Raw genomic sequence first — 23,191 nt, 5'->3', positions numbered from 1 at the left:
CCAAAATAGTGATGAAACTTGGTCGAAACTCGAAAGGTTTTAACAAAAAAAAAAAAACTTGGTCGTAAGGTTTACTTAGACGATTTCTTTCTCACCGTTCTATAATAAATAAATAAGAGAAATATCATTATTTTACTGCACTTGAACAGTTCTTGTAATGAGCCTACGACAAGGTAGGGAATAGAGAAATTTTCCTTATTTCGAACTTATTAAAAAATTCAATAGATTATCATGTAAATTTTATCAGGGATCATTAAACTTTTCTAAGTTATTAATCACTGCATTTGGTTTCCTTTGCAGAGATGATATTTAAAAAGCGAACTTACTCGTGCATGAAAAAACATCGACACAAAGAATGAAAAAAAAAAACAGGAACTGTAATGTCTTTTTTTTTTTTTGTGCAACCAGGAACTGTAATGTCTAAAACAAGATCGAAGCTGGTTGGAGAAATTTTGGGAATCGCACTTGCTCGTATTTGTGATTTGATTGCGTAAGCACTTTTTAAAATGTACAAAGGTTTGAACCAACATTAACGTACCGTATAAAAATAAAGAAACTGAAAAAAAAAATGTAACTAGTATTTAAATCATCTTGATTTTGATAAATTTTGATGTGAAATTTTTAAATGTTAGTAAATTAATTACTTAATGTGCGTCTATACACTATATTCACGACTATATATGAAGATCAACGACACATGCACCTCTAGACTCTCCCCGTAGTGACATGCGGCGACACGACTAAATCTTTGATGTCTCAGCTCTTGATAATATGTCTTACACTCATATCCAGTTCCTCTTTTTGTTTTTTTTTTTATACAAAGTCTAATGCATCTTTTATCCAATTATCCATTTTGAATGTACGTAGAATTCTATTTTTGTTCGAGAACAAAATGTTTTAAAAATATGTGTTATATAATAATTTACAGAGGAAGACAAAGTTGTAAAATGTGGACCACTAGGTACCACCTAAAATTCTAAAGAGATTATAAGAATGTCAAAAACACCTTTATTGCTTTAAGAAAATCACTCAAAACTTAAAGCCTCCAAGGTCTCTCTCTAATCTCATAAGTTTGCCACATCTCGACAACTTTATATTTATAGAGAGAAACTTACAAATTCCTAATCATTATAGAAATAGAAAACTTCCTTTAGATAACTCCTAAAGTTATAGATAACTCCTAAAGTATATTTAGATATCTCCCAAATATACTAAATTTCCTAAATCTTTTAGAAACCTTGTTTCTCAAGCTTTGTTCAAACTTAGTTCAACAATCTCCCCTCTAAGCTTGAAATCCTCTAATGATACTCCTTGAACTCCAATTAGTTCCCTCATCTCTTTAAACTTGTTTCTTCCCAAGGCCTTGGTCAAGATGTCGGCCTTTTGTTCACTTCCAGGGACATGCTCAACCTCGATCTGGTCATTCTCAACACACTCACGTATGAAGTGGTACCTGCGGTGAATGTGCTTACTGCGTCCATGAAATACTGGATTTTTCGAAAGGGCAATTGCTGATTTGTTGTCCACACGAATTGTTACCCTTTCAAACTTTGTTCCAATAACTTCTGCAAACAATTCTTGGAGCCATATAGCTTGCTTAGCTGCCTCAGTAGCCGCCATAAATTCTGCTTCACAAGAGGACAAAGCGACAACTTCCTGCTTCTGTGTGCACCATGAGATTGGGCAGTCATTCAGATAGAATATGTGACCTCCTGTACTCTTCCCATCATCCATGTCTACATTGTGACTGCTGTCACTGTAGCCTACCAAGCCGTTAACACCTCCGCGTTTGAAATAGAGACCGAGAGACAATGTTCCTTGTAGATACCTTAACACCTGTTTTAGTGCAGCTCCATGTGATTCCCTTGGTTCTTGCATGTATCTACTTAATACTCCAACTGTAAAAGACAAATCTGGTCTAGTATGCAGAAGATATCTGAAGCATCCGATGTTCCTTCTGTACTCATGTTCGTCAATGTGCTTTTGTTCTTGGGACTTGCAGAGTTTTAAACCAGAGTCCATCGGTATGTGACATGAGTTGCATTCACTCATCCCTGCTTCTTCCAAGATTTTCTTTGCATATCTTTCTTGCTTTAGTATGATCCCTTTCTTATCTTGTAGAACTTCGATTCCTAGGTAGTATGTAAGCCTCCCTAGATCACTCATCTCAAATTTCCCTGCCATATTCCTTTTGAATTTGAGAATTAGATCCAAGCTTGACCCAGTGACCAGCAAATCGTCTACATATACAGCCACTAGAAGAAGATACTCCTTCTCTTGTTTACGATAAAGAGAGGGCTCCTTTGAACACTTTTTAAAGCCTAACTCACTTAGGATTTTGTTGAGTTTGGTGTTCCATGCCCGTGGTGCCTGTCTAAGTCCATAGAGGGCTTTGTGTAGCTTATAGACCTTCTCCTTGCTTCCACTGATTTGAAAACCTTCTGGCTGAGTGACGTAGACATCTTCTTTCAATTCGCCGTGAAGGAACGCGGTTTTAACATCCAAGTGATGCACTTCCCATCCGTTTGAAGCAGCTAGTGCAAGAATAAACCTAACCGTTTCTATTCTCGCTACCGGAGCAAATACCTCGTCGAAGTCGACACCATGTTTCTGTACATAGCCCTTTGCTACTAGTCTGGCTTTGTACTTGTTTATGCTGCCATCTGAGTTTCGTTTGATCTTAAATACCCACTTAAGACCAATTGCTTTGCATCCGGTTGGAAGATCAACAAGACTCCATGTTCTGTTTTTGTTTATTGAGGAAATCTCTTCATTGCAGGTGTCTTTCCACTCTTTTATCTTGCTTGCCTCTTGAAAGTCCCATGGTTCCTCATTGATTACTAGCAAGAGGTGTTCTCCTTCCATCTCTGCTAGCATTACGAAGTCCTCCAGATGTCGAGGCTTTACAATAGTTCTTGTTGACCTTCTCAAGACCGGTTGTGTATCTTCTTGCTCTGTATCCTCTGTTTCGTTGAATTTCGGTCCTTCACCGTCATCGTTTTTTTCATTCTCTTCTGGTTCTTCGGTTATTTCTTCCTCCTCTGTTCTTGTGTTCGTACTTTGCCCAAATTTAATTGCGAACGTTCCCGTTTCTTCTTCTGAGTCCATATCCGAGTTGCTCCACTTCCAACTCTTATTTTTGTCGAACACAACATCTTTACTTACTATGATTCTTCGTTTTGTAGGGTCTAGGAGGCGATAAGCTTTAGAACCAGGTTCTGTTCCGAGATAGACTAGCATCTGCGATCTGTCATCCAGCTTTTTTAGGTGTGGGGCGTCGATTTTTGCATAACTTATACAACCAAAGACTCGTAGGTGCTCCACATTTGGTTTTTTAAGCTTAAAGGCTTCGTATGGCGTTTGATTGTTCACCGATCTGGTCTCGACTCTGTTAATTAGATATGTTGAGTGTCTCACTGCTTCTCCCCATAAGTAATTAGGCATGTTCATATGCTTTAAAATACTTCTGGTCATCTCTAAAAGAGTCCTGTTACGCCTTTCGACTACGCCGTTCTGCTGCGGCGTATATGGTGTCGTTAAATGCCTATTGATGCCTTCTTTCTCACAGAATGCTTGAAACTCTTGTGACATGAATTCTCCTCCACGGTCTGTTCTGAATGTTTTGATACTTGTTCCTGCCTCTAGTTCTACCGCGGTTTTGAATGCTTTGAATTTCTCAAATGCTTCGCTCTTTTCCTTTAGCAGTACTGACCACATATATCGTGAGAAATCGTCGATTAAAACGAATATGTACCTCCTTCTTGCAGCTGTTGGTGGCGAAATTGGTCCACAGAGGTCTCCGTGAATGAGCTCTAAGACCTTTGTTGCTCTGTATTTTGTTTGTTTTGGGAAGGGTCGTCTTACTTGCTTCCCAAGTAGACACGATGCACATGTGTCTTTCTCTTTTGGTGCATTAGTTATTCCAATAACAAGTTCTTTTGCTGCCATCGAATTGATGGTGTCAGTACTGATATGTCCTAGGCGAGCATGCCACTTTGATTCATTAGATGTCATAATCTGTAGACACTTTGTGCTTTCGACTTCTAACTCTACTTTGTATAGTCTGTTTCTTGATCGGATTGCTCTTACTAGTAGATTTCCTTCTCGGTCATGTAATGTGAGGTAATCTTCTCTCATCCTCACATCACATCCTGCTTCAGTAGCCTGTCCTAGACTTATTATGTTACTTTTGAGGTTTGGTATATAATAGACGTCGGCTAGTATCTTCTTATCACCGTTTTTTGTTATGAACAGTATCGAACCTTTTCCTTTGATGTCAACACGTGAGTCATCGCCAAATCGCACTTTCCCTGTGATCATCTCGTTGATTTTAGTGAACCAGGCTCGATTTCCTGTCATATGGTTGCTGGTGTCGTTGTCTAAGTACCATTCCTTATCTGATCGTATCTCAAACTCCTTTGGTTTCACATTCTGTTCGTTAAGGTACACAACTTCATGCATTAACAGAGATTCTGCCTTTTGTGTATCTTCTTCTTCTTCGTTTTCTTGCGTTTCCTGGAGTTTAAGTAGACGGTCTGGACAACTTGAGGCATAATGGCCGGTTTTGTCACACCGATAGCAAACGATCTTTGACAAGTCTCTTGGCTCATATGACCTGTCATACAATCTTCCGCGTCCTCTTCCTCTGTTATTGAAGCGTCCACCACGACCTCTGCCTCTATTCGTATTGTTCTGATTTTTGTTCTGTTGTGTCTCTGTATTTGCATACATTAACTTGCTCTGTTCTTCTTGAGTTTCCTCAGCTTCTTCGTATATACGTTCTTCGTATGCTTTGAGGCGTCCAACGATATCTTCAAAACTCGTTGTGTTCAAGTCAAGTACTTGTTCCAGTGATGCCACGATGTGTATATACTTCTTCCGAGGTATACTCTTAAGAAACTTCTTAACTAGTTTCGATTCTTCGATACTAGTGCCTAATGCAGCTGCTTTCGAACAAATTTCCAAAAGTTTACCACTGAAATCATCAATGGTTTCGGTGTCCTTCATCTTTAAACGATCGAAATCTGCCATTAAGGTCTGTAGCCGTGCTTCTCTAACTCTTTCTGCTCCGACGTGTCGTCCTTTGATGGCGTTCCAGACTTTATATGCAGATTTGAATTCTCCGACTTGTAGAACAAGTGCTTCGGGTACTGATTGAAAAATTAATCCCATAGCCATGTCGTTCTTGTCTCCTTCGGTTGTCTCTGTTTCGATGACTTCCCAAACCTTGTGGATTTTAAGAAGAACTCTCATTCTCATTGCCCACACGGTATAGTTAGTCGAATTCAGCATCGGACATTGAATTGATGAAACATTGATCTCCTTTGTCTGCGAAACAGGAACGATATCTCCCATGATTTATCTTTCTCGTTGATGATAAGTTGGATCGATCTTCTTCTCAAGCTCTGATACCAAATAAAGTTCTAAAGAGATTATAAGAATGTCAAAAACACCTTTATTGCTTTAAGAAAATCACTCAAAACTTAAAGCCTCTAAGGTCTCTCTCTAATCTCATAAGTTTGCCACATCTCGACAACTTCATATTTATAGAGAGAAACTTACAAATTCCTAATCATTATAGAAATAGAAAACTTCCTTTAGATAACTCCTAAAGTTATAGATAACTCCTAAGGTATATTTAGATATCTCCCAAATATACTAAATTTCTTAAATCTTTTAGAAACCTTGTTTCTCAAGCTTTGTTCAAGCTTAGTTCAACACCACCTTCTATAAATATTTGGTGGTTGAATCATGGATGATCTACATATATAGATCAGGATACTAGATATTTACCTCGTCGGAATATTCATGATTTCAAATAGGGATATACTTTACTTCCATTTATTTATATTTTAATGATAATAACAAAATAAAGGAGTAAATACTTACTATAGACTCGATTCGGACTGTGGTGAGTTCTGCAAAACATCACGTTTCCATGTATATCGTGACTAGACAATGAGTCGAAATCTACTTGGCCTTCATTTAACAGAGATTTACACGGAAACTCCATATTTTGATTTTTCATTACAATTAGGTATTTTATTATTTTATATTCCCAAACTTGGTAATTGACAGCCAGATAATGACATTGACATGTTCTCGTCGTAAGAAATTAACACAATGAACACCAAAAATGAAGTTGACAGTTTTAAAAGAGCAATAATACAACACGATAATTGGGGTTTTTTTTTTGCAAAACAACAAAAACGCCATAATGGGCTTCATAGAGACAAAAGCCCATGAATAATGTGCCGTCACAGATTACAACAAATGAGCTTGCTTAAACTATTTCAGCCAAGGTTAGTTTCGTCATTTACACACTGAAAGCCCTAATCCCATACCGGTGATTGCATCTCCACCGTCATTCCACGAATAACCCTCCCTATATAAGATTTACACGCATAATCAATTCTTCTCAGAGTTCTTCAGCCGATTCTCTAGGGTTATAGTTTAGTCAATCTTATTCTTATCTCCGTGCCAATTAAGATTTCTCATCGCTTTTGATCTTAATTCTGTTTCTGTTTAAGGTAAATTTAGGATTGGCTTCTTCAGATAGTCGATGTGGATTTTTCCGTTCCCATATGATTCGTTCCCTTGAAGCAAAATCATCCGTGTTGCTCTCGTTTTCTCTATATTCCTCTCTAATCATTACAAAGCATTATACTGTTAAATCTAGTATGATGCCGATTCGGGAGCTTAACTTGAGAGCAACTACATATGTTTTCTAGGTTGTATCTTAATCTCTTATAGTTTTTTATCTGTTGATTGTGTGAAGAACTGTGATGAGTCAATTTACAGACCTGTAATGATAGCGGTAATGATCGCATTTCATTATGAACATCTAAGGGACTGAGTTCTTCTTCTCAAATTTTCATTGTCTTTTTGTTTTAAAGTAAGTGGCTTTTACATGATTTTAAAGATTCATGCTTTGAATAAATTTTCATGTGAAGCTTGTTTGTGAATGTATTAGCCTACATTAAATTTAGTTTCCCTCGCTATCCTGTTCGTCAATTTCGATGATGTTACTTAGGACGTCGGGGAACAATATTGTGTTTTGTCTGAGTTTATGTTTTTTGATAGAATTGGATCAAATGAAGAACACTTTGCCAAGTTGTTGAATGCTCGGAATATTTCTGAGTATTATGATTCATTACTTGTATAGGAAGATCTGATGATTTTTATTGTTTTTTCTATGGTAAGCCGATGATGATTAGATTGGATGGTTGCTGAAATTTCAGTGTAGAGAAGCATCTTACTTGACTAGGACGGTCTGAGGCTTTAACTTGAATTTGTGTTTTTTTGTTTTGTTTTTGTATGTTATTTGTTTTTGGAGAAGATGAGGAAGTTGTGTGATTGTGGATGATGAGAAACAAAAATCAAAATACAGTTATCCCTGGCTTAGGCTTTTAAAGCCGTTGCTGAGTCTTTTGTAATCTGACTCAATCACAACAATGATCGCTCTTTCTCTAAATTTTCTATTTTTTTAACTTTTGATTCGCATGTTGTCTGTTGCTGTCTGCTATTTCCAGATCGTTGAGAATTCTATTTGAACATCAATGATGTGTTGAAAGGGGTTTGGAAAATTTCTCGAATGTTTATATAGAAGGCTGTCATTGGAAATCGCAAGTTTTACCAAAATTTTGTAATTTCAACAAAGCTCACTTAGGAATTTGGAATCAAATTGTTTTTAAACTTGGAAACAGAATATAATGTTAGTTACTGTAAATTACAATTTTTTCACCAAGAGTAAATATAGTCACTGAAAATTGCCATCGACTAAATGAGAAGGTGGTTCGATTTTTTCTAATAACATTAGCGAACCATTACTAATTGAGGGGGTTGAATTTTTGCATAACATTTACCAACACTTACTAAGTAACGCAGCCATAGGCTTCCAAAACTTGATAAATTGACATTTGACAGTTGTTCGTCGAACTTTTAGGAATATGCAATTTATGAAATTGGAAAGAAATGGTTCGAAAATGTGTGGAGTGGGATTGTGCTGTGTGTGCCAGTCTATGGCGACGTGCAAGGTTATTTCCATTCATGTCTCTGTGTGATCTAAGCTTCATGAAGCCGTGACACAAGTTGAAAAGTAATGAATTTGTAGATGAATTTGGCAGTTAATTCAGTTGGTGTGAGAATAGAGGTTTGGCGCTTATACTACTTAGAGCATGTACATCACTAAACTCTTAAGAGGAGTATATTGAAATATAAAATTATTATTTTATAGGCGCTTATACTACATAGAGAATTGTGTTTAAAAATTATTGTTTTTAAACGCAATTTTATTGGTTTTTTGCCAATCAACAAAAATTCGCGTAATGAAAAATACACGCAAAAACGCAGTCTGCGTTTTTGCTTAACAAATACAAAGGAAAAATCATTCCGCAGAAAAGTGACTTATAAGTCGTTTAATCTATTCCGCAAGATTTTTTCGCAATTCCGCCATTCAGCAAAGTTACCAATCAAAGCCATAGTTTTTAGTTTTGGGAAGAATCTGTGCTAATTTATTTGTTCCATTAGTGAACCTGAAAATGAGGTTCATCAGAAATAAAAAAAAATATATTTTTTTTTAAATTCAAAATTTTTAGTTTTGGTACTAAATTTAAACACATGTTTATTATAAAACAAGATTACAATTCACTACATAAAATTAAAAACAAGATTATAAAACAAGGTTACAATTTCTTATATATAAAGAGCAGAAACTGCCGATATGTCTGCTTTGAAAACTACTAGAAGCTGAGAACTATTTCATATGAGAGAAGGAGTGTTTTGTGTTCTTAAAAGGAGAGACATTCATCAAGTTACTGAATTTTTGCGTATTGTTATATCACACGTAATCCTTGGCTGTGATAACACTTCTGCAGCTTCTGTGTTTAAAAGGGACTCAAGTTTCTGCGAATGAATAGATTAGAACAAAAGTGTATCAAAAAAACTCATCAACAAGTAGAAAACATGTAATTCTACAGACAGCAAATCAAGATTTTGGCTAGTTTTCTTTTTACTCGATGCTCACTTCAGAGTGCCATTTGATGAAAGAAATGCTCTCATATGGTATTCTATTTTTAAATTTTAGGTGATTTATATACTTGAGCTAAGAATCACATGCAGACAAATGAAGCTCAGAGTTTAGAGAAATCATGCATCCGACAATGTGCTTCAAGGTGGAAGGCAGAGAGAATATAAAGAAGTTGAGGGTTACTAGAGTTTATCTACTCGATCTTGTCATCACATCAAACTGATTCTAGAGCTCTTGTCATGATCATGGCTTGAATTTGTGCGAACTCGAAAATTGGTAATTCCAAGACAAACTGGCTTAAAATCTTGCAAATAAGTATAAGAAAACCAAGCTATGTTCGATTGTATTGCTTTGTAAGCATCTCCGATTTGTTGATTTGCAAGAAAACAAACCTAATACCACAAAAGTAAGGATCAAGGACCGACCTTTATAAGAGAAAAATGGTGAATGATCGGTTTGACACAGTAATGCCATCTCTACGAAAGGGAATTCTGCTTCCAGCTGTTGTACACGAGCAATAAGACCGTGGCTTCTATAAGCAGTCGCCATTACTTCTTAGTGCAAGTCATGGAACATCTCAGCAGCAAACCTTCATCACAAAAAAGTCAAACTCTGATCATAAATTTCACAACACCAAGGGAGAAATGAAACGAAAATGAGAATAGAGAAACTTACTCAGCGAGATCACCGAGTTGACGTAGAATGCCAACGAGGCCAGCCATGGCGACTCCTTCGAGCAGAGCTTCGGGGTCATCCTTATCGAACAGAGAATTTCCCCAATTAAAACACTACAAATTCGACAAACTCTGATTGGTCCTCAGCCTCCATTGCCTTCTCGCCACGGTGATTGCCAAGTCTCCTTGATCGAGTTCAACACAACACGAAAGAGGAGGAAACAGATGAAATTGAGAGAGAGAAAAACTATACCGATGAAGGAAGGATCGCAAATGGTGGAAGGAGATGATGATGAATCGAATTCGACCAAAAAGATACCAAAAGATTTTGGCGTTGGCGAAGAGAAAATGCCCGATGCCAAAAAAAATTTATCCCCAAATTTTTCGACCAATTATAATTCGCCACGTGGATGATATCTAGATGATACCGTATCATTAGTTTCGTCCGGAAGAGACAGTATCACAAAAAAGGCCTATTTTTTTTTTAAATCGATTCTGCATTGGATTTTAGGCCACGATTCTGGGCTGATACCCCAATGGACGTGCTATTACAGAATGAAAAAGTACAAGACTACATGAGGGAAGCGTTTGGTGAGATGAGATAATTTTGTGGCAATATTTACGATATTAACCAAACGTTGTGTCTTTGGATTTTATACTGTTTTTTTTTTAAATGTGATTACAATGTCATGTGCTGTCTGTACGAAAGTTTCTTGACAAATAACCATCAATCATGTGGCCGGCACATTACTAAGATAAACAAAATAACTTTTAATTTCATTTACATGATTTTCTTAGAAGTTTCTTGAAAAATATCCTCTAATTTCTCTTAATTAAACCATATGTACTTAGAGACTCTTACTTTGGACCTCGTTAAGCTATCTACCTCAAATCAGCTCCAACATATTTTTTTTTTGGTAAAAAGCTACAACATAATTTTGTTGTAGACATTTTACGTTATTAATCAGGGGGGGGTGTTATGGCTGAAAATTCCTAGAAAATTAAGAAATTTATGTAGTTTAGAATCTTAACATCTCGTTTATTTTAATTTTCTTGTAATTTATATATTTACGAAATATATATTTATCATAACAATCTTAAAATACTTTAATGCATTAGGTCAAAGCAGGAAGATCCAGAAACATCCACATGTGAAAGCATTCATCAATTAGATTACCTTCAAATCACTCAATATTTGAGAAACAAAAACGTGGATGAAGGTTACCTCAAGAGGTCCCCCATTGCTACAAATTCTTAATGAGGGCCAACAAAACCCTCGCTGGGTGGGATAGTTGGAAGTTTCTCGCCTTCTATGCTTCATGTGGCTATTAAAATAGACTTTTTCTTGTTAAGATAAACGAACATTTTAACAAAACTAAAGTGATAGCTGCAACGAACAACATGGATATGCTTAACACCATTCTCAATCTTCTTATTCCTCCTCTTACCATCATCTTTCTCTTCCTCTTTTACCCATTTTATCTTTTGATCAAGCTTGTGATTTGTCTTCATAAGCATCTTCGCTTTGAAAACGTAGCCGGAAAAGTAGTTCTAATCACCGGAGCTTCCTCCGGCATCGGAGAGGTTCGCTAGTTTTGGATGCTATATATGTCAATTTATTTTATTTTATTTTTCAGTTTTGACTTTTGGTCTTACCTAGATTGTTTTATAAATCGAAGATACCAAATTATTAATTAGCGACTAGTAATAAATCTAATCGTTAGGTTTTATTTACATAATCTGATATATATATTTGGTAGAGATTGTTTTTATATTCTTATTTTGTTGGGAAAAAAAAAGCATCTCGCATACGAGTATGCAAAGAAAGGAGCATATTTGGCTCTCGTTGCTCGGAGAAAGGATCGTCTACAGATAGTAGCCGAAACATCACGTCAACTAGGATCGGGTGATGTCATCATCATACCTGGTGATGTTGCTAAGGTTGAGGACTGCAAGAAGTTCATCGATGAGACGATTCATCATTTCGGAAAACGTAAGTGCTCGTATATGTACACACTGTTCTCGTAATATTTATACATGTATCTATTCTAATAAAATAGAAACAGAGTTGCATCCAAACATTCCCAAAGTTTTTTTTATAATATTTTATTTTATTTTTATATTTAATTTCCGAAATTAGTTATTAATTTAGATATTTTTAGATTTTCTAAAATTTAGGTCATTTTTAATTTAAATTTCAAATTATTAGAAATTTAAATTTAGTTACAAAAATTTACATTCAATTTAATTTAAATTCAAAAAAATTATAATTAAATTTTATTACGAAAATTTAGATAATAATTTTAATATTTTAGAATTTCTTAAATACAGGAAAGATTTAATTTAAAATTTTAAATTTAAATAATATTTTTATAAAAAATGTATAGTAAATAAATATTTTATCGTATTTTATCATAAACAATCGGTTTAAAATATCAAATATTTGAGATTAATAAATATTTATATTATACAATAATATGATCGAGCTGATTAGAGTTATATATATATATATATATATATATAAGGTCCATAAGTTAATTTATTAAAACATGTACAATATTAAGATGATTTAAGACAATTAAACTAACAGATTAGCCCGTTTATATATATATATATATACATTTTTTAATAGCACAAATAATAAATAAATATCTTATTATATTTTTTATAATCAATTGGTCCAAATATTCCATATTAGTAAATATTTATAGGGTTATTCCATTATAATTATAGTCTTATACAGATTAGTTTGTCAAAACATGTAAGATATTAAAAATGATTTAAGACAACTAAACAGATGAATTAGCAAATTCATAGATATATAGATTGTTTATGTGTAAATCTAAATTCACATAATAACAAAGTTTATAATTAACATTAGATCAATGTATACTTAATTAACGTATACTCTTATTCTACTAATATACAAATTTTACTGTTTAAAATTAAAATATGATAACAATTTTTTGATTTAAAAAAATAAATAACAAAAATAAATTATATCTAAACCAAAAAAGATAAATGCAACTTATATTAGAAATAAAAAATAAAACATTCCCATGCGGACGCACGTGGTTAAAATCTAGTGTATATTAAATGTCAATGAAAAGTAAATTCCATATAAAATGTTTAACTTAATTTCAATGAGTTTTTTAAATCCTCAACTTTTTGTGTGCCTAAAAAAAAATCTCAAGTATTTTTCTAGCTATTTTAAATCATCAATCAATTGTTGTTATCCGTATAGTTAAATTACACCGTATACGAAACGACATTAAACAAAAATGGAAAATCGTGCGAATCCCGTTAACAGTAGTAATACTATTGTTGTGGTTAAAGTATGGTTAACATAAAATTCGATATAAACTAAATTTCAACAAAATTGAAGCAAAATTCCCAAATCACATTGAAGCAAAATGATTACACAGATAATAATTGAAGATTTAAAATGAGTAAAAAAATATTTGAGGGTTTTTTCTGTACACACGAAAAGTTGAGAATTTAAAAATCTCATTGAAATTAAGTTGATGATTTTATATAGATATATGTGTCTTGGTTTATTGAACTTTATATGAATTATTATGATTTTTTGTTAAATTTAATTAGATTGTTAATTATAACTTTAATCAAAGTTATTATATCTAGACAGTAGACCACCTGATCAACAATGCTGGAGTATCTAAAACTGTTCACTTCGAAGATTTCATTCAAATTCAAGACGCTAATATTATAATGGTGAGTTTTTTTTTTTATTAATTTATTCTAAAACATTCTTTACAAGTTTATTAAAAAGAGTAATCCGCAAATTAAGAAAAATGCATACTTAGCTGTTATCTAAAATGATTTAACTTGCTTCAAACGGAAACAGTTTCACACGTTAAAATCTTATATGTTCATAATAAAATATAAATTAAAACTTTCTTTTTGTAACTTTAATCTCTATTTTAAACACAAACAACGTCCTACCCCGCCGTATACGTTTTCAGTAGCGACAGCGTTTATACTTTCTAAAGATAAAAACAATGAAATCATAAATGAAACAACGATTAATCCACCCCTGTATTCAATACTTCTTCATATATACACATATATACCTGTATTTTCAGGATATCAACTTTTGGGGTTCAACATACATCACTTATTTTGCAATTCCTCATCTTCGGAAGAGCAAAGGAAAAATCATTGTGATTACTTCTGGTGCAGCAAATATACCTTTGCCATTGACAAGCATCTATTCAGTAAGATCTTCTATTAGATAGAATAAATCAATTTATTCTACCTTTTTAGCAAAAAAAAATTATTATACCTATAGTAAACAGAAGTTTACTTATGAAAATACTGATATTATTTGGTCACTCTTGCAGGCTAGCAAAGCAGCATTGTTAGGATTATTTGAGACATTAAGAGTTGAGCTAAGTCCGGAGATCAAAATAACGATTGTCTTACCCGGAGTTATATCTACCGATATGACCACTCATCAGTTTATGGATAAGGTAAGTAGTAACACTTGCAAATCATTTTAGACTTATATACATATGAGCTTAACATATTTATGTGTTTTTTTTATGCTCTATTGTAAAATATAGTATGGTTCAGATTTTATTCTGTCGGAATCGGTGAGTAAATGCGCCAAAGCAATCTTCAAAGGTATTGGTAGAGGAGAAACATACATAGAAGAGCCTTGTTGGATAAAATGGATGTTTTTGGTGAAATATGTTTGTCCTGAGATCGTTGACTATGCACTCAACTATTTATATGTTCGTTATCTCAAACCTTATTTCAAGCGTGATTGATCATTTCCATCTATCCAAAATCTCTAGAACTCTCCAATAAGTGTTCCTGTGATGGATAGTTTTATCATTCCAATGAAATAATTAATTTATACATTTATCTTTTTTTCCTTCTTAATATTTGTTCCAAATTTTTTTTGGAACCGAATATCTCGTATAGCTAGACGAATTCTTTATCATTCATCATTAGATGCTTAAACATCTACACGTGAAAGCATTCATCATTTAGTTTACCTACAAATCATTCAATATTTGAATAAAAAAAAAAAGAAAAGAAAAAGAAAACCCTCTGTAATTAACTTTTAATTGAAAAAAAAAATATTTCCACTTGCTACTATAATCCCTTAATTAATGAGGGCCAACAAACCCTCTGCATTTACATTTACTGACAGTGATAATTGAAATGCTTTCTCTTCTAGCTTTATTAAGACAGTCTTCTCCTTTAGAGTACTAAAGTTTCAACATAATTATCACATCTGCAAACTAACAACATGGATATGCTTAATACCATTCTCAATCTTCTTCTTCCTCCTCTTACCATCATCTTTCTCTACCTCTTTTACCCATTTTATCTTTTGATCAAACTTGTGATTTATCTCTGTAATCACTACCTTCGCTTCGAAGATGTAGCCGGAAGAGTAGTTCTAATAACTGGAGCTTCCTCCGGCATTGGAGAGGTTAGCTAGCTTTAGATGTTATGCTTTTCTTTTTTTTTTTTACCATGTTTCATTTTCTTTTGTCGTAAGTAAAATTTTTATTGACCAAACCAAGTACTTATATTATATAGATCCACATAAACTTATATATATTTGGTTGAATTGTTTACGTTCTTGTTCTGTTCGGTTGGGGAAAAACAAAAAGCATCTCGCATACGAATACGCAAAGAAAGGAGCATATTTGGCTCTCGTTGCTCGAAGAAAGGATCGTTTAGAGATAGTAGCCGAAACATCACGACAGCTAGGGTCTGGTGATGTCATCATCATACCTGGTGATGTTGCTAAGGTTGAGGATTGCAAGAAGTTCATCGATAAGACGATTCATCATTTCGGTAAATGTAAGTACTTCAATAAAAAGAAAAGATTATCTAAATCTAAATCTTGATTTGTGATTATGATGTCAGAGGTAAACCATAAACAAGTAATCTGTGACCAACACATAGTTCCCATTGTATATGACTATATATATCAAAGAAACATAACATTGGGTAAACTTTAAGAACAATTTTTTTTGTAGAAACTTGTATGATTTCTAGTGTCAAATTTGTTTAAATGCTAATTAATTATTTCTAATGAAGCTAGTAGACCACCTGATCAACAATGCTGGTGTGTTTCAAACTGTTCTATTCGAAGATATCACTCAAATTAAAGACACTAACCCTATAATGGTAAGTATCTTAAGAATAATTACCAGTTATATTGATGGTAAACCCATCATCAATAAAGTAAAATGCTTAGCTTGAGATCTATTGAGCACTTCATCTAATTTGTGTGTATATCAAGGATATCAACTTTTGGGGCTCAACATACATCACTTATTTTGCAATTCCTCATCTTCGAAAGAGCAAAGGAAAAATCATTGTGATTTCTTCTGGTTCAGCAAATATGCCTTTGCCATTGGCAAGCATCTATTCAGTAAGATCTTCTTTAGTATAGAATAACAATTTCCTTTTACCTATTTTTTCTTCTATACATGCATGAAAAAAAAAATTACTTGGGATTCAACAAAAACATAATTGTGATGTTTGTTGGTCATTTGTAGGCAAGCAAAGCAGCATTGTTGAGATTCTTTGAGACATTAAGAGTTGAGCTAAGTCCGGATATCAAAATAACAATTGTTTTACCTGGACTTATAGCTACAGATATGACCACTCCTCGTTTTATAGAAAAGGTAAGTAATATAACACTGTTTTTTTACATAATTTATAAAACATTTATACCATATACACATATAGATGTCATTGACACTGTCTATTATGTGCTTCATTTTGTATGCTTTATAGTATGGTTCAGATTTTATAATGTCGGAATCAGTGAGTACTTGCGCAAAAGCAATCTTCAGAGGTATTGGCAGAGGAGAGACATACATTGAAGAGCCATCTTGGATGAAATGGATATTTTTGATGAAAACTATTTGTCCTGAAATCTTTGACTATTCACTCAGCTATTTGTTCTTTCGGTATCTCAAACCCTATTTCAAGCGTGATTGATCATATCGATCTATCCAAGACCTCTAGTCTTTGATAATGGTGGTCGACTGGTTGTGTTCATATCATGGACATGAAACTTATACTTACTGTTTTTACTATTGCAATGAAGTCTCCTACTTTAATCTGTTTTAAGTTTTTTTCCCTCTTTATATTTGTTCCAATTGTTTTTAGAACCGAATTCGAAGGATGCTGAAGAAATGGTTCATGGAAAGTGAAACCATTAGTCACTAGTGTCCTAAAGTGAAACCATTGAACATAATCTTTAGTGTCACAACCTGAAAATATGTATGAAGGCTCATTAAGGTCTCTTAATAGATGAAAGAAAACAGGATCGACAAAACTACAAAAATCCGAGAACTAAGGTTTGCAGTATCCAGAAACAAAAAATGTAAGACCAAAAACGAACGAAAGAAGCGGTTTTGGAAACATAAACAAGAGTTTGTCTAAGAGTCGGCAATAGTGACCTCAACCTCGACACCGGGTTCAATGGTGATAGAGGTGATTTGCTTAACCACGTCAGGAGAGCTGAAGAGATCTATCACCCGCTTGTGAACCCTAAGTTCAAATCTGTCCCACGTATTGGTTCCTGATACAAAGCCACCATGAAACAGTGAAAAGTTGATAGAAAGTGACTGAAGCAGAAAACAGCAGATAGCTCAATAGCATTTTGGTAAGAGCTAAAACCAGATATCAAGTCTGTTAGAAACAACTAGGAAAGTGTCATATATTCTGAGAAGGGACATTAGCTGCAAATCTTGAGTTTAGCAACATGTAGAAGGAGAGAAGATGATCTGAGAGTACCTTCACCACAAGGTGCCTTTCTGGTGGTGATTTTAAGAACCTTGGTTGGCATTCTCACTGGTCCCTTAACTCTGAGTGCCTTGTCTTTAGCTCCACGGACCAAATCAGTGCACACTGATCAAAACAAAAGCATCAGAGAGAATATTCAGTTATCGACGCCATTCTTTTGTTCTAGAGCACAACGCACCATGGTTCATGAGAGGCTAATCAATACATTACACCAATACAAAAACACGGTTCTAATCTTCCCACATTTGCGTTCGATTTCTCTCTGTTTATCTAAACCAACACCGAACAGAGCTTCAACAGAACAATCTATCAACCTCTGACTCTCTAAGGTCTAGACAGAGGATAAATCCAGACACTTGATCAAACTAAGCAAAAAAGGAGGTTGATAATGTCAGAAACTTCAGAACTTTAAAGATCAAACCTTTCTCTAGGCTCTCATAAGAAGTCAATCAATACATTAATAAATGCAAATACCAATTGCTCTGTTTTCTTTTCCAACATTTGAGATTTTCTTAGATTTCTAAACCGTAAAACTACTGAGACACAAAAGTCTCTAGGACTAGATGGGCTGACCAATTCAGTCGCTTTTCATCAACGATGCAACAAGGGAGAGTTTGTAAATGCCAAGAAATGAAAGAAGCCAAAAAGATGAAACCTTTCTCGAGGTTCTTGACGTTCTTTGAAGAGAGAGTGATCCTGATCTTATGAATTTGCTCGAGGGACTCCTCTAAACCGGCTTTCGCAGGCTTCATCGCTGAATAAGCCATGTTTGACTCACCTTTTAATTATTCTGCAAAATCACAGATTCAATCACACAAAAAAAAACAAAATCTCTCTAAATTTTCCGTAGAACAGTAACTTCAAATGTCTTTTCATACATAGTTTCTGGTTCTGAGTTCTTACCGCAGCTCGCCGTTCTGTTTGTCTGCAACTGTTGTTAGATGCGCAAGAGGTGAGAAAAGGCCTTTTTCTCTAGGGTTTGTTTAATGTTTTTTTTTTTTTCTCCAAAGATATAAACGCTGTCGTTTCTTTTCTGGACCATTTGTTTTTTTTAATAAAAATGTAAAGATTATTATTACCGATTTTTATTTTTGATAGAAGTTACAGAGATTAACTGAAAAAAAATTTACTAAACAACGAAACAACGACAAAAAAGTAGTAGACAACAACGAAAGATTAAGAAAACAGCTAGTAAGACAAGAAAATGAAAACTGAATCAAAACTAGACAAGAAAATAGCATTCACACGCCAAAACACAAGTATTATGTTTTTGTCGCAGCTCCGAAAAACTAGAGTTCTCATCTTTATTGCCAAAAACACCATCCCAAAGCCAGTCCTCAAATTTTAGGAGTGAGATGCCTACAACTTCTTTGAGAACTTAATGGAATTTCCGAAATCTGTTACAGACTAGCTTGCAATTATTGAGTCAGAACGGACCGCTATTCTCGAAAAAAATAAATCTCCTCAGGAACAAGCCTCCACAGCTACAAGCTAGCCGTACCAACAAACCGGTGCTTCAACGATCATCTCCGAAATCGCTCCACCATTTTTGTATTTTGTTGACTCCACAAAAGTGTTCTGTACAAATGATATCGTTATGCAAAAAATATTCAGGATAAATGAGTGAAAGTAATTTGTTTTATAAAGTGCAGATTTTCAAAGTTGTGAAATTAGAGTGTCAATAGACTATTTTGTGATAGGAATGAGGAGGAGAAGAGGTTCAAGATTGCATCAAGCATTTGATCTTGAGAATCTTACACCACTTGTGATTATATCATAGCGCCTAAAAATTGGTAAATCTTGGTCTATGGCGTCAAGAAGTGCTGATCCATGAGGATTCGATGCTTCCTAAAAACCATAAATTAATAACTAAGCCTCATATTATTGTAGTGCGAGATCTAAAATATCATTAGGAAGGCGATTAACATTACTAAAGAAGAAGAAAAGTTATGAAAAAAAAAAATCAAACTTACTTTGGTGAAAGAAAAAAGATAGCGTGTTGATAAATGCAAAGACCAAACAAATATGAATGTGATTTGCAATTAATTGACCTTGAACGCTAATTTTTATCCTAAAAAAATAAGCATTGAGATATTAGTTTTGATCCAAATTGAAAAGCTGATCAAAAAAAGTATATTTTACCGGTAGACCATATAGAATAACATATTTTTATATATACCCCTAAATTTTAGGATGATTTGCAAGAATAATAGGTTTTTGTCTGACAATTAGAGAAATAGCGTCTAAAATCAGTCAACTAACAAAATAGCAACAGTCAACTGCTTTTTGGGTGGGAAAAATACCATAAACCCCTTGCTCTTTTATCTCCAACACTGCTTTATCTCTGACACGAAAATGACATATCCTTTTTATAAAGTTTGGGACGCTACCATCAACTTTGGAACAATAGCAGTGCCTATTTTTAAGATAATAAAAATAATAAAAAATCGACTTTGGAATGATAGTAGTGTCTACAATTTATACATAAATAGACGGATATTAAAAGTCGATTACGTACCTGTTCTCGAGCTTCTTCGGTATTTGGATCGATTCGGCCAGCATTATCATCAGTAACCTGAACAGTCAAAATAAATAGAAGACATATGCGATTACATATATAAATTACATAGACAACTATTAATAGATGGATACAAACCTGTCTTTTATCTAACTCAGAATTCGGGTCTGAATGTCTGCACCTGCATTATCGTCGGTGGTCTAAACAGTAACAGTATATAAATCAAAATAATCATTTACAAAATAGACAGCTACAAATAGATAAATACAAAATTGGTCGTTAGCGGATTTGAAATTCGAATCTGGGAGGTCTGACATATCCTCGGTTGCCTGAACAGTATCATGAAACTAATAAAAAATGATTATAAAATAGATAGTTACTGTTAGATGTATATGAACCTGAACTTTAGCGAATTCAGAATTTAGATCTGGAAAATCTAACATATTCTTGGTTGCCTGAACAATATCACTAGAGGAATAAAAAAGCTATTATAAAATATATGATTATTAATAGATGAATACGAACTTGAACTTAGCAGACTTGGAATTCAGATCTTAGAAGTCTGCAATATCCTCGGTTGCCTGAACAGTTACAGTAGATGAATACAAAAAAGGCGACTATAAAATGTTTGACTACAATTATACAATTACAAACCTGATCTTTAACAGACTCTGAATTCGGATATGTTATGTTAGTGTTTCTTCGCAAGGCTATTATGAACAGCAGAATAGGGGTATTTCTGACTTTTTTATTTTGTTGTCGATTTTTTTATTTATTTGAAATCCGAGAACATAACGCTAGGCATCTTAATAGCAAGTAATACTAAGTATCAGATACAATAATTTCAACTACAATTAAAAAGTGTATAACAATTAATACACAGATAAAGTAGTACGCTACAAATGCAACGCGAGATGTTCATAATTAAGTAGTAGTTGACTACAAGATTCATAACGAGAGTACATAACATAGTCATCTATACATAGGTAGTTTACTATGGTAGATACCTAAGGCACGAGAACATTCCTCGCAACTTGGTAATGAGTGAACATGTAGCAATGCTCACAGCACTTCAACTGGTGTTTCCAACCGTATTCGAGGAATATACGGTCTAGCAGCTGAAGTCTACAGATTCCCTCTCTACTCTTACAAAGACATCGATCAATACATCTGAAGCTGGAGAAATACATTGTTTGCCATTCTGTATATATTAATAAAGTAGACAACTATTAGTAGACAAATATAAGACAACTATTAATAGACAACAAAGATAAAGTAGACAACTATTAAGCAACCTGAACAAAGATAAAGTAGACAACTATTAATAGAAAAATAGTAGCTGAAGTCCGCAGATTCTCTCTCTACTCTTACAAAGACATCGATCAATACATCCAAAGCTGGAGAAATACATTGTTTGCCATCTGTATATATTAATAAAGTAGACAACTATTACTAGACAAATATAAGACAAATATTAGTAGACAACAAAGATAAAGTAGACAACTATTAAGCAATCTGAACAAAGATAAAGTAGACAACTTTTAATAGAAAAATAGTAGCTGAAGTCCGCAGATTCTCTCTCTACTCTTACAAAGACATCGATCAATACATACGAAGCTGGAGAAATACATTGTTTGCCATTCTGTATATACTAATAAAGTAGACAACTATTAGTAGACAAATATAAGACAAATATTAGTAGACAACAAAGATAAAGTAGACAACTATTAAGCGACCTGAACAAAGATAAAGTAGACAACTATTTATAGAAAAACAACTAACATCTAAGTTGACCACAATAAATTTAGAAGCACATGATTCACCGATACACAGAGATGTTCAATAGGAGATGCGTCTGTAGCTAGAGGAATGTTGGTCATTCTGAAAACAAAACGAAAAGTAGACAACTATTAATAGACAAATAATTACACAGAGATTTGACAAAAAAGTAGACAACTAATAATAGTTATATAAAACAATTTAATTCACGTAGATAACTACGCAATTTGAAAAATGGGGTGGACAATTCATATAGAATAGTTATCTAGGCTATTAGAATAGGCGTTATGCAACCAGTAGTCGACTACTATCAATGATGTATTACCGAAAGTAAGATCTAAAAAGCGTAGATCTGGATTGTTCACTCCATTTTTGTAATCAAACTATTAATAATCTCTAAAACTAGATCTAACATTAAAAACATGTGATTACACAGAAAACAAGCAGCACGAGTTGACAAAACGCAGTCCTAGATATTAGTATTAAGTATATTGTAATGCTAGATCTAGAATTACAGAGATGTCATTTGTGGAAAAATGAGAACAAACTAGAAAATCGAGCTGAGCAAACGAAATGACAACTGATATTGAAAATTATACCGGTCACTCAGCGGTGGATGGAAGAAACATGTTCTTCCACCTAATTTCCCTAAATTTTACGTGAAAAATAAATGGCATATGCGAATTTTATTTATTTATTTTCTTTACTAGTCACGGGCTCACGACACTGGTGATAATTATAGAAGAGTTGAGTTTTAAATACATTAATTACAAATCTATCTAGCAGGGTATGGGGCCGTACGGTAAGTTGGTAACCGCTCAAATTAATGGATCACGTCTACGCATCACCTACCTATATATATATATATATATATATAAGTATATAACTATGGTTGCCATCTTCGCATTTTGACTTGCCTGCCTTATCATCTGAGAATAATCAGTGATTGTGTTTATATCTTTGATCCGATGAACGAAAGATCCATGCAATATTTGAAATTTTAGTCAAAATTTTGTAATAGAAGGTCCATCCTCGCTAGACAAGTGTGTAACAATAAGTTTAAAGACTGAAAGAGAAAGTTGAGATAAGTGTGAACTCTTAACTTGAAACTTGAAAGGTAAGTATGAGTAGACCAGAAAATAAAGGTAAGTGTGGGATTCTAAATTAAAATTTTGAAAAGAGAGCACAGAGATAAGTGTAAACCAAGTCTCAACTTAAATTATTTGTTGAATTCACTCGAATCATTATTTTTTGCCAGCAGTCTTGAGCCCACTCCGAGCAATATACTTATCTTAATTAATTTACCTTGAAACAAAATACACAAACTAATATTAAATATGTATATAACACTAGACACGATAATGTCGACATCAGCGCAAAGTGGGGTCC

At 33.8% G+C, this 23,191-nt stretch overlaps 3 protein-coding genes and 4 non-coding genes across 9 annotated transcripts; 6 read left to right on the top strand and 1 right to left on the bottom strand.

Annotated features, from left to right (window-relative positions):
• The first annotated feature begins 6,775 nt into the window (after window positions 1-6,775).
• On the top strand, window positions 6,776-6,862 carry LOC112087897. The gene has a single exon (XR_002900304.1). It is a non-coding gene; the product is annotated as a small nucleolar RNA SNORD25 (small nucleolar RNA).
• A 37-nt stretch (window positions 6,863-6,899) lies between these two features.
• On the top strand, window positions 6,900-7,053 carry LOC112087942. The gene has a single exon (XR_002900347.1). It is a non-coding gene; the product is annotated as a small nucleolar RNA snoR136 (small nucleolar RNA).
• A 48-nt stretch (window positions 7,054-7,101) lies between these two features.
• Window positions 7,102-7,178, top strand: LOC112087940. The gene has a single exon (XR_002900345.1). It is a non-coding gene; the product is annotated as a small nucleolar RNA snoR64a (small nucleolar RNA).
• Window positions 7,179-7,354: 176 nt separating this feature from the next.
• LOC112087938 lies at window positions 7,355-7,448 on the top strand. The gene has a single exon (XR_002900343.1). It is a non-coding gene; the product is annotated as a small nucleolar RNA R38 (small nucleolar RNA).
• A 3,619-nt stretch (window positions 7,449-11,067) lies between these two features.
• On the top strand, window positions 11,068-14,648 carry LOC18020901 (11-beta-hydroxysteroid dehydrogenase-like 3). Its single transcript, XM_006404331.2, has 6 exons — window positions 11,068-11,286; window positions 11,503-11,695; window positions 13,349-13,434; window positions 13,806-13,937; window positions 14,064-14,192; window positions 14,286-14,648. Exons 1-6 carry the CDS (start codon window positions 11,104-11,106, stop codon window positions 14,490-14,492), a joined length of 930 nt encoding a protein of 309 aa, XP_006404394.1. The 5' UTR covers window positions 11,068-11,103; the 3' UTR covers window positions 14,493-14,648.
• Window positions 14,649-14,970: 322 nt separating this feature from the next.
• LOC18020900 (11-beta-hydroxysteroid dehydrogenase-like 3) lies at window positions 14,971-16,781 on the top strand. 2 transcript variants are annotated; one of them, XM_024157973.1, is made up of 6 exons: window positions 14,971-15,166; window positions 15,351-15,543; window positions 15,788-15,873; window positions 16,049-16,120; window positions 16,248-16,376; window positions 16,489-16,781. In XM_024157973.1, the coding sequence occupies exons 1-6, from the start codon at window positions 14,981-14,983 to the stop codon at window positions 16,693-16,695; spliced, it is 873 nt and encodes a 290-aa protein (XP_024013741.1). In that variant the 5' UTR covers window positions 14,971-14,980; the 3' UTR covers window positions 16,696-16,781. The 2 variants fall into 2 exon arrangements, with proteins under 2 accessions (XP_024013741.1, XP_024013740.1); XM_024157972.1 differs by having other exon boundaries at window positions 15,989-16,120.
• Window positions 16,782-16,979: 198 nt separating this feature from the next.
• LOC18020899 (40S ribosomal protein S20-1) lies at window positions 16,980-18,490 on the bottom strand. Of its 2 annotated transcripts, none has more exons than XM_006404328.2 (4): window positions 18,384-18,490; window positions 18,161-18,295; window positions 17,497-17,610; window positions 16,980-17,281 (listed from the first exon to the last, which is right to left on the bottom strand). In XM_006404328.2, exons 2-4 carry the CDS (start codon window positions 18,270-18,272, stop codon window positions 17,139-17,141), a joined length of 369 nt encoding a protein of 122 aa, XP_006404391.1. In that variant the 5' UTR covers window positions 18,273-18,295; window positions 18,384-18,490; the 3' UTR covers window positions 16,980-17,138. The 2 variants fall into 2 exon arrangements, with proteins under 2 accessions (XP_006404391.1, XP_006404392.1); XM_006404329.2 differs by having other exon boundaries at window positions 18,409-18,490.
• Between the last annotated feature and the right edge of the window lie 4,701 nt (window positions 18,491-23,191).

The sequence above is a fragment of the Eutrema salsugineum genome, unplaced genomic scaffold (genome assembly GCF_000478725.1).
Source record: "Eutrema salsugineum unplaced genomic scaffold, Eutsalg1_0 scaffold_16, whole genome shotgun sequence".
Taxonomy (NCBI): Eukaryota; Viridiplantae; Streptophyta; class Magnoliopsida; order Brassicales; family Brassicaceae; genus Eutrema; species Eutrema salsugineum.
The sequence above is the reverse complement of the archived record's forward strand: the minus strand, read 5'-3'. Positions and strand labels throughout refer to the sequence as shown.